The 20,353-nt window shown below is 35.9% G+C and overlaps 1 protein-coding gene across 4 annotated transcripts in view; it reads left to right on the top strand.

Annotated features, from left to right (window-relative positions):
* The window catches only part of ITGB8 (integrin subunit beta 8), an 85,102-nt gene that overhangs the window by 54,574 nt on the left and 10,175 nt on the right, over window positions 1–20,353 (top strand). For 3 of the 4 annotated variants that reach the window (XM_046020787.1, XM_046020784.1, XM_046020786.1), the window contains 4 exons: window positions 7,187–7,282; window positions 11,364–11,453; window positions 15,200–15,334; window positions 17,685–18,090. In XM_046020787.1, the coding sequence (XP_045876743.1) occupies window positions 7,187–7,282; window positions 11,364–11,453; window positions 15,200–15,334; window positions 17,685–18,090 (727 nt within the window). The remainder of the gene's footprint in view (window positions 1–7,186; window positions 7,283–11,363; window positions 11,454–15,199; window positions 15,335–17,684; window positions 18,091–20,353) is intronic. The other variant, XM_046020785.1, reaches the window with a different exon arrangement.

Raw genomic sequence — 20,353 nt, 5'->3', positions numbered from 1 at the left:
AGCTGAATTGCAGAAGGTGTATTAGGCATTACTAAAGAGTTTTGCTTCCTGATGGGTAAAAACAGTCAATATTCTGCTTGTGACTTCTCATATAACTATGTTTAACATGTTATTCACTTAAGAGTAAGCCATTCAGGAAGACTTCTTTTTTTTTTTTAAGTTATTTGTTTTGTTTTGTTTTTGAGAGAGAGTACAAGCCAGTGAGCACAGCAGGCCATGTGAGCAGTGGGAGGGGCATAGGAAGAGGGAGAGAGAGAATTTTAAGCAGACTCCATGCTCAGGGCCAAGCTGAAGGCAGAGCTTGATCTCACAACCCAGAGATTATGACCTGAGCCAAAATCAAGAGTCGAACATTCAACTGACTGAGCCATGCAGGCTCCCCTAGGAAGCCTTCTTTTTTACTATGTATCTCAACAACTTGGAATTATATTCAGTTTTTCCAGAGCTGCTGATGAAAAAAGGGAGCCCCAAAGATACTTGGCTAATTTAATCCATAACTCTGTTGAGTTAACAGAAGTTAAAGTTAATACATTTATTTGTGTTCCTTTTAAGGGTTATTTCTGACATTTTCAAATGTTTGGGAGACTCATTTATAATTAATGCTGCTATCAGACAGCATTCCATGTAAGGAGACAATTACATTCCACATAGGGAGTCTTTGGTAAAAAGACCTGTTAATCATTTTTGCTGCTCTACAACTAAGAAATAACTTAGAAATAACTTAAGAAAATGTTAAATGTCTCTCTTTTTCTGCTCCTCACCTTCTTTGTGTCGAACACATATTAATAAAAATGTTAATTCATGGAGCACTTATTTTGCGCTAGCACAGTCTGAGTATATTGTTTATTTTAGCTCATTTAGTCTTCACCACAACCCATGTTATAAATAAGGAAGCTGAAACTTAGACACCTCAGATTCATTTACACAAGGTCACTGAGATACTACAAATATCAGTCAAGCCACACCTAAGCTGTCTAATACAAGAATCCACTGCTGGACTTTCACCTGATGCTGTGCTGGCTGCTTCCATTTATTACTACTGACCCTGAACTAATAAATGGTCTGCTGGACCCTCCACATACCTTAGCTCATTAAGTCTCCCTACCAACTTGATAGAGTCGGCATCATCACACCCATCCAGGATGACTGAAGTGGAGAGGGAGGGTAAACATCTTCCCGGGATACTTGATTCTCAGAGCTCAAGCTTGCCCACTACACCTCAGTTTTCATACTGACGGAGTACTGGCTGCTTTTCAGAAAAATCAGTGAATGCGAGTGATGGACACTGAGAGAAAGCTAAGTTGAGAGTAATTTTAAAAAAGTAGTTTTGGGGTGCCTGGGTGGCTCAGTGGGTTAAAGCCTCTGCCTTCAGCTCAGGTCATGATCCCAGGGTCCTGGGTTGAGCCCCGCGTCGGGCTCTCTACTCTGCAGGAAGCCTGCTTCCTCCTCTCTCTCTGCCTGCCTCTCTGCCTAGTTGTGATTTCTCTCTGTCAAATAAATAAAATTATTTTTTAAAAAAAAAAGTAGTTTTAAGCTTATTTAACTCTGAAGTCCTCCCCAAATAATTACTATTCTAAATGTTTTGAACACTTAAAAATGTACTTCTTAAATCCAAGTTTACACAGTAGTCCTAATTTTGCATGACACTGAATCCTATATCTAATGAAAAACCAATCTAGAATAACTTCCCAAGTCTATTACCTTTTGTCACAGACTGAGATTTAACAGCAGAATACCTATTGAAAGTCAAATGGAGAGACCATTTAAATCAAAACCATCCTTTTAAGGGAATTAGTATTTATTTAGTTTCATGGAAATCACTGATATGTAGTTATGAGAATAATAACAGTAATTCTAATATGGCTCACCTAAAGCATGTAATAATAATACTTTTCACCTTATTTCTTACTTTTTTCCTCCACTTACTACTTACTACATAAAACCATAAAACCATAACTTCTAAAATAAATTAAAGAGATAAGACCAATTTAGAGAAAAGTATTTCACTAAGCACTTTTGAGTTTTATTAACATGCACAATCAGGAAAGTAAAGGAAATGTCACCTAGGCAGAATGCACCTAGAAAGTTTTAAATCATGTTTTAAGTCCAGATGCAGTTGAGTTTTTAAAAATATTGTTACAACTTTAAAAACTAACAAAATGCCTGATTTCAGCTTATTGCTCTCTCAACTGTTTTAAATTGTAAATGCCATAAAAACAGTAATGACTTCAACAATAACTTCAGAATAGACCTAATTTGAAGGTTTCTCATGCTCAAAGAAAAATAGCCAGGGAATGATCTCTGCAAACAATATTTAGTTTATTTTTTGTTTTAAGTTGAAAGCAAAGTTTCAGAAACACCGGGGCTAGGCTTAGAGTAGCCTGGCACTGCTTTTATACTGACTCTGGAAATGAACTGAAAAAAATAATGGTTTGCAAAAGTGACACAATAAAAACCAAACATGATGAAAATACTTATATAGAATGTTCCCATTAAATGACATGTTTCAGTTCAATCCTATTTAAGCAGAAAACTTTTATGATCACTTTCATTGAAAAATTTATGAAAATTATTAGTTGATCCCCATCCTTCAGCAACTGGGATATCATGATTACAATGATACTGCGTTTGGCAGGAGCTACAGATTCAGGCACTCGAGGGGCTGCATACAAATGAAGCAAGTCAAACAAAGCATATCCAAGCAGAGCTCAATACCTAGCCTTTAGTAACTGCCTCCAAATGTCTTTCACTAAGCAGTATTTTCTTGAAAACTACCTTTTGTTAAGTCGTGCAGTAATTGCCCATTACACTATATAACATCACCCAACATCATAGTGAGATATAGGTAAGTGCCACTACCTCCATTTTATGAATGAGAAAATGGGGGTGCTAAAGCGATCAGGAATTAGTCTGTGGTCACAGAGCCCTACATAGTGGTGCCTATGGTAAATGCCAAGCAGTGTGACATCAGAAGTGAGCCCCTACTCACCATTAATCTGGATCTAATAACTACAGAATGATAAGTAAAAGCCTTTTTATATATTAACTCATTTAATCCCCACCATAACTATGAAAGGTGGGTAGTAGTATTTACACCTGTTTTACAGATACTGGATCACAGGAAGGTCACAACAATTATCCAGTGTTCCATAGCTAGTAACTGCAGAACCAGGCATGAAAGCCCAGGTGGTCACAGAGCCCCTGCTCTTGGTATGGTTCTCAACTGGAATGATTTTGCCCCCAAGAGGACATGTTAATCTCCAGAGACATTTTAGTTGTTACAACAACTGTGGAAGGCAGGAGATATCTAGTATGTAGAGGCCAGGGATGTTGCTAAATATCCCATGATGCACCAGACAAGAACAGTGCACCCACAATACAGAACATTCGGCCCAGAATGTCATTGGTGCCACTGATGAGAAACCCTTGTCTATGTAATTACTATTGTGCAACTATGCAAATAGAAAATACACTATTGCAGTAAGATGAGGGCTGACAACACAGAATTTAAAGTCTTCATCTTTAAATAAATCTCTGCTAGCAGACTGCTTTCATGTTATCTTTCTTCTAAAAAGTGAACTATAAAAAAATTATCCAGATAATTGAGTACTTTATTTAACAAGACATTGGGGTTTTTTCATCTTATTATGATATTTAATACTACAAATTCTCTTATTAGCTTATAAAAATTTTTACTATGAGGTTCAGCTTTATGAAGAGAATCTTCAACACTTCTTGTTTTGGTCACTATTTCTGCACCTTATTAAAATTCTCCCATATACCTTTACACGATTATCTCTTTAACTGTAATTGCTCCCAGTGAATCTTTCTTACCTCCTCTTCCCTTCTGACATTTAGAAGTTATTTCCCACAAGTCACCGCGAAGGTGTTGGTGAAGAAGAAAAATGTAAGAGGAACCCTTTTGCCCTTAAATACTTAGCAGCTGTCTTGGCACATTGCTTTCTCTTCTCCCTTCTTGCCCCTGAAATGCTTGTTATCTCTGTTAATTATTTTCAGAGTTTAGAGAAACAATATGCAATAGGTTAGACAGAGGGGGAGTTAGAAATGAGAAGCAGTGACGTCATTAGCCAAGGACAGCTGGCTGAGAGGGAGTGTTCTGCTAGTGAAATACAAGACATAAAAGATAAAATATTTAAAAGATAACACGCTTCATGGAGGAAAAGGGAAGGGGCTTCAAAAATGGCCATTAATCTACAGCTCTCCTGTCAACAGTGGTTTATTAAAACATCTGTTAAACATTTGTAATTTTAACAAATCTGCCTCGAAGTAGCTGGAATTTTCTCTTAAAACACATTTCTTCCTAGGGTTTAAAAAAGTGTGTTCTTTGAAATTTAAAAATCCAATTGACCTTCTTAATGAGCTTTTGACCAAACTAGAACTTTTTAGATTTAAATTTTCTGTACTTTTCGTCAATGTGACTTCCTGTTTTTGAAAAGGGGAAAGAGATTAAGAAGGCTCCAAAAGCTGCTTACGTTTTGGACTGTTCTTTAAATATTGATTTTATGTGAGTTAAGTATAAACTAGTTAAAAAACATATGGATTACATTTTCCTTAAAATACAAATGGTTTTTAAAATTAAGAGGGAATGCTTGGCAAACTGATTTTTTTTTGTCAAAACAAAATATTTCAAAAGTAGTTGTTGCCATTAAAAAAAAAAATTCCCAATACAGCTAGATTTACCCTTCCTTGACTTTTTCTCTTTAATTTACTAGCATTATGGAAACTGTCATAAATCTATTTTAAGAGTATACATAGTATTAGGAGCAAGGCACAAGAATTCATCTGGCAGAATTTATATTTTGGGAACTGATTTTTCTATTACTTTAAAATTATATTCTTGAAGAACTGCTTTGGGCAGAATTTTTCTTATGCAAATCCATGTGGTAATAGCTCTTTAACTTCTTTGTAAATTAGTTTCATATCACATTTAAATTAAGTTCATGAGGGGCGCCTGGGTGGCTCAGTCGTTAAGCCTCTGCCTTGGGCTCAGGTCGTGATCCCAGGGTCCTGGAATCGAGCCCCGCATTGGGCTCTCCCCTCGGCGGGAAGCCTGCTTCTCTCTCTCCCACTCCCCTTGCTTGTGTTCCCTTTCTCTCTGTGTCTCCCTCTGTCAAACAAATAAATAAAATCTTTAAAAAAATAAATTAAGTTCATGAAAATTTGATTTGTTCTACCAGAACAATAAATAAATAAAATGTATTGTTATGGTTATTATCTTAGTCCATTCAGGTTGCTGTAACAAAAAGTCCATAAACTGTGTGACTTATAAACAATAAAAATTTATTCCTCACAGTTCTAGAGGTTGTGAAGTCTAAGATGGAGGCACTGGCAGATTCGGGATCTGGTGAGAGCCTCCTTTCTAGTTCATATATGATACCTTCAAGCTGTAGTATTTCAACCACCTCACACAGTAGAAGGGGCAAGGTGGCTTTCTCCATTGGCCCTCTTTTATAAGGGCACTAATCCCATTCATGAGGACTCCACCTTCATGATCTAATCATCTCCCAAGACCCACTTCCTAACACCATCACCTTGGAGTTTAGGATTTCAACATGTGCATTTGGAGAGGAGGGCACAGATAATCAGATCCCAGCAGTTACTCATGTTAGTGATAGTATTTTAAACCCAAGGCTATATCTTATATCTATGTATGTAAGTTTAATATTTGGGTCTCAGAGCTTAGGCTATAAGAGAAACTCTAGTTAAATTAGCTCTTTTACTAAGTTCACATAATTTGCTCAAATACAGAAATGTTAACCAAGATGGTTTAGCAAAATTTCTCCTTAAAGAAAACACAATTAGGGGCGCCTGGATGGCTCAGCGGGTTAAAGCCTCTGCCTTCAGCTCAGGTCATGATCCCAGGATCCTGGGATCGAGCCCCGCATCGGGCTCTCTGCTTAGCTGGGAGCCTGCTTCCTCCCCTCTCTCTCTCTCTGCTTGCCTCTCTGCCTACTTGTGATCTCTATCTGTCAAATAAATAAATCTTAAAAAAAAAAAGAAAACACAATTAACATTGACAGGTGAAAGGAGAAATAAAAACTACAGTTATTTGAGCTTGAATCACATGACGCTAATTATGCTCAGTCACATGATCCTTATTTGCAACTTAGCTAATGCAACTAAGCACCAGTGAACAGGTGAGGACCACTGCAGGTGAAGTTTGACATCATCCCTCTGAGAAGTGTCTAATTATGAAGTTGTTACTTGAGGTCATCACTTTAATTTCTGGAAGAGCATTTTTAGAAAGAAAAAATATCAAGTACCATGTCTAACTATTTAAATTTAGATACCATTCCATAGTTGGCAGATTTCTCATATTTACTAAATTGTATACCCTTTCTCTTACTCTTCCCCAGCTTTCTCACTAACACAAAGAAGTCACAGTTGGCTGTATGTAAATTTTATTTATCAAAGTAAAACAGATTTATAATATATCATATGACCAAAAGGTTAAGTATACTGATAAGCTGAGAGATCTGTATATACCTTGTATAAGCTGTTGGAAATAAAAATCATGGTAATTGCTATTAGTTTTGAGCACCTACCATATGTAAGAAGGTGCACTAAATACATGACATACAATCAGTATCTTTTTAATCTTGCTTGCAATCATGGAAGGCAAAAACCAATGAGATGTTACAGAGAGGATAGACCTGAGATAGAATTTTTATCATAAAGTGACAACCTCGGATTTGAATACAGGGTTTTCTGTTTTTAAACAAAGTTCATACTGTATCATGTTATATTCTGAATATCTATGTATTTATGTTTATACATGCATGTATTTGCATCTCAGCACTTATTACTAAATTTCAGAATATGACTGTCAGTAATGTGTCTCTATTTCTGAATAGTACATTATCTTTCACTCTTACCACTGTGAGGCCAAATTTAATCTAAAGAGGTACTTCACACATTGAGTCAGCCCTCTTCAGTTTTCTGAGTTGAGGGTTTTATGGGATTTTGTCTAGAAAATATCCTTAATATACTGATGTTGGTCTTATTTTTGTTTAATTTAAATGACTCCAATAAAACCATAATCATTCCAAACATAATACATTTTTATGTCAGTCATATGGTTTTCCTCATAATGGATGTTTGGGTATGCATGGGACTGAGCTACAGTATTTCACTCCCTTCTTTTTTTTTTCATTATCCTTTGCAGGAACATCCCTCACTAGGCCAACTTTCTGAAAAGTTAATAGACAACAACATTAATGTCATCTTTGCAGTTCAAGGAAAACAGTTTCATTGGTATAAGGTACGTTAATTCCCAAAAAATAAAAATTAAACTGTTTGCATTGATAGTTGAAATTAGAATGCTTCTTAGACCCCAGATGAGGATTCCAGAGTTACTGTACTTTGTACAATCTGATTTTAATAATGTATTAACTAATATATACCACACAGTGTCTTAAATTAGCATTTACATATACATTCTATGTAATACCTAGAACCAAGTGTGGGGACTGATAGTGTGGTACTTACTGTGACAATAATGGAGAAGATTTTTATCAGGTAAAAAAATAGTTCACATTCCAGCTACACTTTTCATGTCTGGATTCCTGATTCTGTTCTGGTCCATGGGCATATTCTTTTTTTTTTTTTTTTTTTAAGATTTTATTTATTTAACAGAGAGAGAGATCACAAGTAGGCAGAGAGGCAGGCAGAGAGAGAGGAGGAAGCAGGTTCCCTGCGGAGCAGAGAGCCGAATGCGGGGCTCAATCCCAGGACCCCGAGATCATGACCTGAGCCGAAGGCAGCGGCTTAATCCACTGAGCCACCCAGGCGCCCCTCCATGGGCATATTCTTATAATAGATTGGGTTGGGAAACATCAGCTTAGTTTCGATAATAACAACATACCTAGATTTGGTCTAGGTCATCCAATAAAGGAACAAGAGGAGCCAGTGAAGTGGCTGACCCTGTCAAGAGCTTTCCTATGCCAGAATAATACTGGTTTTGTCAACGATCCTTCAGGCCAGATGAGATCCACAAACAGAACAGATGTTTGGCAGCCATGTCACTGTGGCAGCACTGTAGAACCCACCTACAACAAAAAACTGCTTCTGGGACCATGCTGTCAGGTTCTTTTCACAGTCTTCCAGGTCCCTTTTTCCAGGAAACTCTCTCTCTCTCTCTTTTTTTTTTTAATTTTCATGACGTTGTGATACCCTTTTATTGCACATGTCTGTTCACAGGATCTCCATCTCCTTTGTTATCTCTGCTTCTTCTTTCTACTCCCACTGTCCTTCACTTATTTCTTTTAATACTTTGGAGAAACTACATTTTCTTTCATCTTCAGCAAATGCTTGAATCTATCTCCATTAGCTATAAGGCTGTTGTTCCCTCCACCAATTTCCTCAATACCTGACCAATGTCTAGCTCATCTGAAAGCACTATTTAATCATGCCACTTCTTCCCTTAGAGATCTTCAGTGAAACTAATCAATTCCCAGACTGGTATACCATGGAACCCTTTTTTAATGTGATAACCATTAATATTCACAGAAGTAGGGCTCTAGCCCAAATTAAATGCCCAAACTACTTTGTGAACAAAGTAACAGACTCCATTTATTGAATACTAACTATTGTCAGGCACTGAGTTTACTAACATTAACTCATGTAATACTCATAACAATGAGGGAAGCATTACCAATTTAAAGCCCATTTTAAAGATAAGGAAGCACATTCAGAAAAGTTATGTACTTGACCATACTTTCCTAACAGCTTAAGTCCCATGATCATTGCCTCTCAGCTTAATGGTTGAATTTCAGGAATGCAAACTGGTGCAGCCACTCTGGAAAACAGTGTGGCAGTTCCTCAAAAAGTTAAAAATAGAACTACTCTGGGATCCAACAATTGCACTAGGTATTTACCCAAAGGGTACAAAAATACAGATTCAAAGGGGCACCTCCATGTTTATAGCAGCATTATCAACAATAGCCAAGCTATGAAAAGAGCCCAAATGTCCATTGACTGATAAATGGATAAAGAAGATGTGGTAAATATATACGATGGAATATTACTCAGCCATCAAAAAGAATGAAGTCTTGACATTTGTAATGCCATGGGCAAGCTAGAATGTAGAATGCTAAATGAGATAAGTCAGTCAGAGAAAGACAAATACCTAGATGATTTCATTCATATGTGGAATTTAAGAAATAAAAAACTGATGATGATGAACATATGGGACGGGGGAAAAGAAAAAGAGAGAGAGGGAAACAAACCATAAGAGACTTTTAAAGATAGAGAACAAAGAGAGGGTTGATGGAGGGATGTGGGTGATGAGTATTAGGAGGGCACTGGATATGATGAGCACTGGTATTGTATGGAAGTGATGAATCACTGAATTTTGCTCCTGAATTCTATATTGCACTATATGATAATTAACTGGAATTTAAATAAAAATTTGAAAAGAGAAAAATAATGGGACTGTAACTTAAAAAAAAAACACAACTTTAGCATAAGAGAGAAAAAAATAGTTGAATTTCATATTATTGTGTGGCTTTTTACTACTTCAGCCTCATCCTTCTTTGCTATGTATTATTTCTTGTTGTTGTTGTTATTGGCTTAGCAGTTTCTCCCTAGTCCTTCAAAAAGATTTTCATTGATAGATAGAACCATAAGCCAGGTTTATTATTAATTGAATTATGTAAAACTATGAATCAACAGGCTCAGAAGGCCTGACAAGTTCTGCCAAAAGTCCTGTGTATGTCTTTACAGTCACCTACTTTGGCTGCCCAGAGAGAGATATTTTTATCAACCACCTTCATCTGGGTTGTTACAGCTTCCTAACCTGTCTCCTAAATTCATCCTCTACCTGGATGCAGAATGATGTATTAAATCACAATTTGTGACCAAAGTTCTCCCTAGAGCAAACTATCCCAGTGGTCTTCTCTGATTTAAAGGATCAAGTCTTTAAGGTGGCATATGAGACCATCTGGTCCCTACTTGCCTCTCGTACCCCCCTTATTCTCTGCCTTACACTTCTCCCTCTAGCTATGCTTTTAAGACTCCTGTGCACACACACTTACCAGGCTCCCTCTTTCTTTGTGCCTGCATCTGTGAGTGATACATTTTACCTATTACCTAAGATACCAAATTGTTAATGTCCAAGTAGTGGCTGGCATACAGCAGGAGCTTAATGATACTTTTGTATGGTAAAATGAGTGTACAAATGGATTTTAAGACTTTCCATAATCTGATTTCTTAAAAATATTCAGCCTTCAGGTCAGGATCCCAGGGTCCTGGGATCCAGTCCCATATCAGGCTCCCTGCTCGGTGGGGAGACTGTTTCTCCCTCTCCCACTCCTCCTGCTTGTGTTTCCTCTCTCGCTGTGTCTCTCTCTTTCTGTCAAATAAATAAAATCTTTTTTAAAAGGATTTTATTTATTTATTTGACAGACAAAGATCACAGGTAGGCAGAGAGGCAGGCAGAGAGAGAGGAAGGAAAGCAGGTTCCCTGCAAAGCAGAGAGCCTGATGTGGGGCTCGATCCCAGAAGCCTGGGATCACGACCTGAGCTGAAGGCAGAGGCTTTAACCCACTGAGCCACCCAGGTGCCCCAATAAATAAAATCTTAAAAAAAAAAAAAATTCAGGCTTCACTCCAGTCAGATTGGTTTCTTCTCTTTTCTTACTTCATCTGGAACTCAGGTAAACCTGTAAGCCTTTGCTAATTCTCATTTTCTCACTAGGAATACCTAGAGTTTTCTCCATAATTGTTCAGTGACATCCACCAAAAATACCCACTCCATGAAGCTTCCATTAGTGACAATGATTTTTTTTCTCCATTCTGGGCCAACTTGTGCTAAAGGTCACCCCATGGAACAGTAGTTCTTCTTATTTACATATGCTACATGAGAAAAGGGTTTTATAATTTGAAAATGTTGGAACTGCTGCAGCAAATACTGCTAAATCATTTCCAAGACTTCTCTGAACCTTTACTTTGCAAGTGTGCATTTTGAGTATCTATGTGAAAGAAACCATATGCAGAACTTCCTAAAATTTTTGCCCTCACAACACTTTTGATAACTATGTTCCATGGAACATGGGAGATTACTTTGGGAAATCCTGGTCTGTACTTTGATTGGGTTTTTAGGTCAACATGTAATTTGTGGACACATACATGCTCACACATGGTTCCATGGTGTAATGGTGAGCACTCTGGACTCTGTAGTCTGGTGCCCTACTTGCTTGCTTATATTTTTCTTGTATCTTATATTTTTTTCACTCAGTAATGGCTCACCTTCCACCTGTAACTCTAAGAATTTTTAATATTTGTTAATTACTGAGCCACTGTATACTACTGTCATTAAATAAATATTATTGGTATGTTTTCTAGGACCTTCTACCCCTCTTGCCTGGCACCATTGCTGGTGAAATAGAATCAAAGGCTGCAAACCTCAATAATTTGGTAGTAGAAGCCTATCAGGTATGTATATATTAAACACAATTTTTTCATATAAACTTTTAACCCCAGTTTCTATGGCAAGATACAAATTAGTACCCTATCATCTTGAGAGGAATCATGAACAGAAAATTAGGTTAAAAATTAGAAACCTGAAATTAGTCCTGGCTCTATCACTAACTAGCCTTGTAACCTGGGGAAAGTCATTTCAGCTTTCTTTACCTCACTGTCTCATTGACAAATTCAAGTCAGGCTACGGGCTATCTGAATTTTTTTCTGAAATGTTCAGTAAGTCACCAAATCATGTATCGAGATTACTGAGAGGACTCTGTTGGAGTCTCTTAGATAAATTACTTGATTGTTTAATCAGTTATTTTAACAATATTATCAAATTAGTTTGATTAAAAGAATCACCTTAAGAGGTATACTGTTTTATGGAACTGACATTTGGATGCTGTCCCTAGTCTATCAAGAGTGAGTGCCAAATGCAAAGATTTACAGAAACATCTGCTGCATAGGTCATTCCTAGGTAGAATAATCACTGTTAAGATGTTGTAATAATTGTGATATTTACTTTATTTTTTTAAGGTTTTATTTACTTGAGAGAGAGAGAGATAGTAAGAAAGAGACAGCACTAGCAGGTGTGGGGGCGGGGAGAGGGAGAAGCAGACTCCCCAACGAACAGGGAGCCTGATGTGACATTCGATCCCAGGACCCTGGGATCATGACCTGAGCTGAAGGCAGATGCTTAACTGACTAAGCCACCCAGGTATCCTTGATTGTTACATTAATACCACTGAGAAACAGTTACTTTCCATTTGTGACCTCATTTAATCCACACAACCATTTATTCCACACAACCAATCCATAAGGAAGATGTTAGTACTCCTATTTTGTATTTATAGAACCTCAAAGAAGCTAAGCAAGCTAACCAAGGGTAAAAAGCAAAAAGATCAGGACCAGATCCCAGGTCTTTCTTAACTATAGGCCCCACGTACTTCCTTCTGTGTGGTAACACCTGTTTTTCTTTTTTTGGTTTGTTTTGTTTTGTTTTGTTTTTAAATTTGCTTTACTCTACCTTGAACTTATGGACCACTGATAAAGTCTCACTTCCCAAATTCTCTGATTCTCTTTTTCACACAGTAGAGATGAATAGTGTACATAGTAGCCCAACCCTTATGAAAAACCTCAGGCTTCTCTTCTCATTTTCTCTGTGCAGCTTTGCCTTCTCCTGAGCTCAAAAGGGAAAGTCAAGAAGTAGACACGGAATAGAAAATGAAGGACTTGTTTAAACTTTATTCTTTTAAAAGAAAAATAAATCGTGTGAGGTTTTTTGTTTTTGTTTTTTTGTTTTGTTTTGTTTTTTGCCAAGGAATTGTTCTATGTCTGGAAACTATGTTGGAGAAAATAAAGAAGAATATCTTTAATTATTTTTATTTCTCATTGTTACAAAAGAATATTAGGACTGGGGGAGCTTCTTATCAAGGAGGATCAAATGTATACAGTTCATTCCCCTTTGCAGTTTGTTCCCAGGAATAATCAAAATAAGGAAGGAATGTGCAGTGTTAGAAATGACCCTAGTTTTTATAGTATGAACCCACTTATTACTCCAGACAAGAAATGCCAAACAATAAACTAACAAACTTGTCTGTGTGTCAAACTATACCAGTGGAAAGGGAACCAGCAGTATTTGGTTTTATGTTTTTTATTTGCCCAGGATAGATAACTGCAGTTCTGATTAACCTTAAACAATGGGAAAATACTAGCAAATCCAATAAGACTTACTCTGGCTAATTAATCTCCTTAGGTTGTGATTCTGTTATTTTTTTAACATATGCGTATATTTTCAAAATTCTTCTGAAATATTGTCTTCACAGTCCAACAGAAATAATTCATAATTCATTGAAGAAAAAGAATAAAAATATTTCATTCTAACTTTCAATTTTTTGCATTTCCTTTCTAAGAATTTTATAAAATTACACATAAATTTAGTGCATGGTGAATATGACTGCATTTTGTTTTTTATCCTTTACATCAGCACTGCCACTAGAATTAAGATTAAGTAAAAATCATGACTGAAATAACTTAAGCTGAAATTAAGAAATGAAAAATAAATTATATTGAATATAAACAGAATTGTATATACAAAAATCTGCCTTTGTACTTGTTGGATATTAAAAAGGAAGCTTAATGTTCTGTTTGAGCCTAATTTCTAAATTTCAAAACTGGGCAAAATTTTTAGACATTTGTCTTTACACCTGCTGAAGTGAAAAACATTAGTATTACTAACAAGGTTAACTTCTTAAGAAAAAGAACTCCAGAAGGCAAACTGAGAACACTCATTGTATTGGAAATTTCCTTCTGATCTTGCAAACCATCACCCTATCAAGACCATTTATATCCATTACAAGTTTCTGTTGGCTTGCTGAGAATGTTCAATTAAGTGATTATAATGGATGAGCTCTCTGGGAGATTTAAAAATGTGGCTACTAGAGTCTTATTGAATCCAAATAAAATTTAATGATTTGAATAAGTACTTTGTTCTAGATTTACCACCATGGTTCATTATCAGTCAGTAAGCACAGATCTCTTTATCAATTACACAGTTGAAGATAAAAATTTACTCAAGTAAAATATTAGAAGCCAATAGAAAAAAATTTTTTCTTCATATCCTGCTACTCATTCTTTCCTTAGGTATATACTTCTTCTTTTTTGTTTATAAGTTAAGGATTTTTACATGTGGTAGACTGTTTTATGAGATAAAATACACACAGAACTTCAGTATATATTTAATGTAGTTAGAAATTTTGGAACCAGAGACTATGCTAGAAGAAATTTGTGTGTGTTTGATACATGATAAACTTTACATAGCTATTTTTTTAATAATTGTAAAAATAAATGAATAAATGAGTGAATGGTTTTCTGTCTAGTAAGTGGTCCCATTTTAGTATTAAGGATTTAGAACAAATGTGACACAGGCAAGCTCAGGGACTTGACAAAAATCATAGGCCATTCTTGGAGAATTTACAGGACCATATCAGGCAGATAATTTTTTTTTTTTTTTTAAATTTTTTTATTTGACAGGCAGAGAGGAAGGGAAGCAGGCTCCCTGCTGAACAGAGAGCTGGATGCAGGGCTCGATCCCATGACCCTGGGATCATGACCCGAGCTGAAGGCAGAGGCTGTAACCCACTGAGCCAACCAGGTGTCCCAGGCAGATAATTCTTATGCCTACAGTATAGAAATGGCCTCGCCAAAATTTACCTTTCAATTCTGTATTAATAAGGTATTTTAGTTTTCATGATAGCCTAAAGTGTTTCAAACAGAAATGCTTATTTAATAGCTGAAATTGTCCAACATGTGTTCCAGATTTTAAGCTGTTAAAGATTTACCCTTGTGACAATATAGGTGTTCTCAGTGTTTTATTTAAATTTTGTCACAAAATATAAATATTGTTGGATTTAAAATGACTATTCTTGTAACACAAGCTGAATGAGAAATAACTTTAAAGTCATCAATTGCATAGTCATGGAAAATGTGAAAAAATAGAATAATTTAAATGCAAATGGTCTAATCCTTCAGTATTTCTTATGTATCTCAAATACAATTGGGTCATTACATGGAAACACTACATTTATTTATCCTTTTATGGAGCTAGACTTTGAATTCATTAAAAATTAAATCTAGAATGATTTAATAAGCTTGCCTCTGCTTAATTGCTTACATTTGAAACTTTTGTGATATACAATCAACACATGATGTCTCTGCAGAAACTCATTTCAGAAGTCAAAGTTCAGGTGGAAAACCAGGTAAAAGGCGTCTATTTTAATATTACTGCCATTTGTCCAGATGGGACCCGAAAACCAGGCACAGACGGATGTGGAAATGTGACAAGCAATGACGAAGTATGTGGGTGTACATTCTTCCCATTTAAAATAAACTAAGTTGTCTGGCATGTTTTCTCACAGAAAAATCAAATCATTCTGGAAAACTTTATTTACTACAAACTCCAAGCGTCTTATTTAAACGCTTCAAAGTAATTTTTATTGTCTCTTTCCAAAGTTCCTACTTGTTTTAACTCCACTGACTGTTCTCTCAAACTCTCAAGTTAAATACATATTAAATACTTATGTAATAATAATAACTTTAAACTTAGGAGTCATAGCCACTGTATATCAGTAAAGCACATCTCTTCAAACAAGCAGTATCTACACTTCTGATGATGATGATACCTTTCTGGTTTCAAATCTGAAAATTCTCCGAATAAATTTGAAATTAAAGGTAATAAGCCACAGAAAAGAATGGGACTGATGGAGCAGTTGATAAAGGTTAAGAATTCCAAAACCTTTCACTGTGTTATTGTCCCAGTAAACTCATAATGATCTAGGAAGAGGTGGGGGAATTTATTAACAATAAAAATTTAACCAATTAATTTAACCAAAAAAGGATAAAATGTGGAGGGAGGGTGTAGGGCCCAGATTATTGCAGTGTTAGGAAATAGGACCAGGAGAGATAGGGATTCTCCCAGTATTGGTATGATAGAGAGCAAACACACAGAAATAAGCTTTTAAAGGGAATTCCTATTAGATGCAGTGATTTTCACTTGCTTCATTTTTAAATGATCTGTTTATACTAAAGGATTTCTAATCCTTCTTCTTTTCATCTCTAAAGTTCTGGGCTGTATGTTTCCCCCTTGGAAAATTTAGAACCTTTGGATAGTACAGATCCTCCAGTTGAAATCAATTATTGCTAGTATCTGTTTCTGTAGTTCTTGCATAATAACTTCATGGATTTTGTTCCCAAGACATTATGTACCAGTTTATAAAATATATATATTTTATTTCCATTAAATATAGAGAAACTTTGTGCTAGGGTAAGTTTCTGAGAAAGGGTTATCCTCTTAGTAGTTCTTCCTTTCAAAATCAGTTTTGGAAGAATGGTTTTCCTTACTGCTTACATTTTTCCCCCCTTTTCCTTTGTCTATAATCCCTTTATCCCCTTCACTTTCAACTAAGTAGTATGAACAGTTTGACTTTCAGGAAGAGTCATATGACCTCTTAATTATATAAACCCCAAGTTTTGCTCTATTAATTTTGGCAATGATCACATTATCTTACACATCTGTTAATCCTTAACATTCTTAAAGACAAAAACATCTCAAGTATGATACCAACTGCATTAATTTTAATATTATGGAACTGATTCTAATTTCTGATGCAAATATGTAATATATAAGCCTGAAGTTAGATCTTTCGTATCTTGTGCATGTATGCGCCTGTGCACACACGTATTTGTGCTAAGCTTTTTGGTCGGAGTAGAGATACATATATATATCCACTCCAACAAAAAAGGCTATCACAAATTATTTTTATGTTTTAATGGATCTCAGTCTAAAATGGAAAAAACTTACAATATTATTTGCCAAAGTACCTGAAGATCATAAGATAGGCTAACAAATAGAAAAGACACATTACACCCATCATGTCCTGAAAAAAAAAAAAAGAGAGAGAGAGAGAAAGGAAAAACTTGGCAGGATCATTTCACAAGGGAAAAAAACCCCATGCCAACTCAGATCTTTCGTTGTGGGCGCACATCTCCTGAGACAAATGTATGACCTAGTATTGAGATCTTAAGATCTGAGAGAGTCCTAAATCTTTTTCCCTTAAGCAACATCAGAGAAAGCCTCATGTTTTCCTTCATTAACACCATGTATAAACTAAAATTGAACCCCGAAACTTTACTTGGGCCTCTAGGAAATAGGAACAAAAATAAAAATTGTTCATCTGAACATCCTGTCTCATGGTTATAAAGCAGGAGAGCAGTAGTTCTTTATTTTAGATTATTTGATCTTTCCTTGTGCCAAATATTCAATAACCCCACATTTTAAGGAATTAATTCAGGAGATGACCTGTTCTCTCTCAAGCTTGCTAAAAACTCAATGGAGGACATCAGTTAATCATTGGAAAAAGAGTGGGCATTTCAAATAGGCTTGACCCATATTCATTTAATGGTATAATATAGACAAATAGCAGTCATTGCTTCCTTTAACTCTCTAGTTCATTAATTAGGATATAAATGAAATTAAAAAGGGATGTTACATCTACCTCTGAAAGAGTGTGTGTGTAATTTATAAAGTATTATAAGTTTCTATAAGATGGTACATTGTTGATTCAGAATATCATTAATAGATATAATAGTGATGATAGAAATAATCAGGACGTGTAAATATATTTTCTTTCCTCCTCCCCCATTTAGGTTCTTTTCAATGTAACAGTTACAATGAAAAAGTGTGATGTCACAGGAGGAAAGAGCTATGCAATAATCAAACCTATTGGTTTCAATGAAACCACTAAAATTCATATACACAGAAACTGCAGCTGTCAGTGTGATGACAGGAGAGGACCTAAACGAAAGTGTGTAGATGAAGTTTCTCTAGATGCCAAGTGTTTCCAGTGTAATGAAAATAAATGTCATTTTGATGAAGATCAATTTCCTTCTGAGAGTTGCAAGTCACACAAGGATCAACCTGTTTGCAGTGGTCGAGGAGTTTGTGTTTGTGGGAAATGTTTATGTCACAAAATTAAGCTTGGAAAAGTGTATGGAAAATACTGTGAAAAGGATGACTTCTCTTGTCCATATCACCATGGAAATCTGTGCGCTGGTAGGTATAAATAAATATATACATGAAGTTTTTACTAGTAACTATTAAACTAGCATATGTGTTTAAGTATCTTTAAAGTACACCTTTATAATTACCAATCCTGAATCTGAATTTAATATTCAAAGATTCAAAGTCTATGAAATTAGGGCATGGCAACAGATTTATGGCACATGATTTGTAATAACTTAAACCTTTCCATTATATTTTTGGAACAACACTAGCAATGAAATTATCAAAGGACAGCATTCTCCAAGAAAATGCTGGTTTCATAAGTAATCTAGAAGATTAGTACCAGAGGCCACAAGCAGACAAAGTTTAAAAATGAAATAATTTAAAACAAAAATATCAAAAGTACTTTTTGGCTAATTCAGTTTACTGCCACCTAGAGGTTAGATTCTAGAAAATCTGTGCAACATTTGAAGTTTAATACAAAATGTTGTCTTTATTTTTTTTTAAAGATTTTATTTATTTATTTGACACAGAGAGAGAGATCACAAGCAGGCAGAGAGGCAGGCAGAGAGAGAGGAGGAAGCAGGCTCCCAGCTGAGCAGAGAGCCCGAAGTGGGGCTCGATCCCAAGACCCTGGGATCATGACCTGAGCCAAAGGCAGAGGCTTTAACCCACTGAGCCACCCAGGCGCCCCCAAAATGTTGTCTTTAAATGAATCAATTTTTCTGTGACATTGTGCTGAATCCATTTATTGCTAAAACAGCTTTTTAATGTTTGGGTTTGGTAAGAAAATATTAAATTACTGATTAACTGAAATATTTCACTGTCATAACCATATGGAAAGTAACAAACTCATACAAATTTTCTACTCTTATATAAACTAGAAATATGCAATGGAAAATTGTCTTTTTATTCTGTTATATACATGAAACATTTTATATGCCAAATATCATTCTGCTGTACCTGGTATTATTGGTAGAATGGATTATAGGTGACTTAAGAACAAACTAGCAATTACCTTCTAATTTGCAAAGCTAATCCTATTTGGAACAGGGAAGAAGAATAATTCTGATTTCCCACAGCTATTGATCTGCCAAAGAAGCTTGAAACACATTGAGAATTCCAGTCTCTATTTATAGTTAAATATCAAAAGCCAATGTACTAGCCCTCCTATATGACTATATTACTGGCCACAGGCAGCTGAAAATCTGTTTTGAATTATTTGTGTATAAATTATAAGTGCAAACTGTAGGCTGACAAACATTTTCTTCACTAGTCTCCTTTGAGAATAAAAACACATGTTCACAGGTCAGCTGGATAGGATTAGGCGTGCAGCCTATATATAGGCAACAGGGTCTGGCAGGCATTTGTGTGGCCTGGACCTCATTAGTTTTACATTTAGCAATTGAGTTGATCCAACAGTAGATTCTATGGAACAGTTACCCTGTGAGGTGCTTCTCAGTAAGGGAGGGAGGGAAGAAGAGTAGGAGAAGGTCAGGAAGCAAGAAAAGGAAGAAAGGAAATGTCTGTGGCCACATAAGCTTGAGAACATTATGTGACCTTGTAATATATACTAACTCTTGAAGATTTCTAATTCATATAAGCTTACTAAATTTTAGATGCTTTCTGCTGTCTAAAATCCATTTAAGTACATATAACCAGTATTTCCCTTCAACTCATTTGTCTGCGTGCCCCCAACCCCAACACACAAGTGTACATTTGCACACATGCACACACACTTAACACACATACCCTACCTTGTCTTCTCTCATTTATGACCTAATAACCACTCACAGCCTACTGGAGGACATGCCCTTCTAACCTGTTAAATAATGTCCTGATGACATGAAACGATTAGTTCACCTTCCCCAGAGAACTTTAAAATGACCCGAGCAGCACTGAAGCCCTACAGGGGTTTGCCTCAAAAACCAAAATTATCCCAGGCCTTCAGCAATCATGAGAGACTAAAGGAATAAATTATGGAAGCTATTAATCAATACCCCTATTTTTCGGATTTTAAAACAATTAACATACTTCAGCCTTTGTAGCTTTTTTATTTTTGTGTGTTTTTAATTTAAAACTGAACAACCAGTGACCTGCAAGTGGCCAGGCAACCACCACAGCAGAGATGTCACAACTGTCAGCACAACACTTAGCATCAGGAGATTCTCTACAACTGAACAGCTTTGAAAATAGACACTCCGAAACCCTAGCATTATTCCTGTCAGATGAATAAAATGATGCTCTTTCCATTCACTTGACCATCAGCGTGTTTCCCTGAAAAATGGGAGGAATTCATGTTTGGAAACACTTC

Source organism: Meles meles, chromosome 10, assembly GCF_922984935.1.
Source record: "Meles meles chromosome 10, mMelMel3.1 paternal haplotype, whole genome shotgun sequence".
In the NCBI taxonomy this organism is placed as follows: domain Eukaryota; kingdom Metazoa; phylum Chordata; class Mammalia; order Carnivora; family Mustelidae; genus Meles; species Meles meles.
This window is presented reverse-complemented; position numbering and strand designations above follow the sequence as displayed.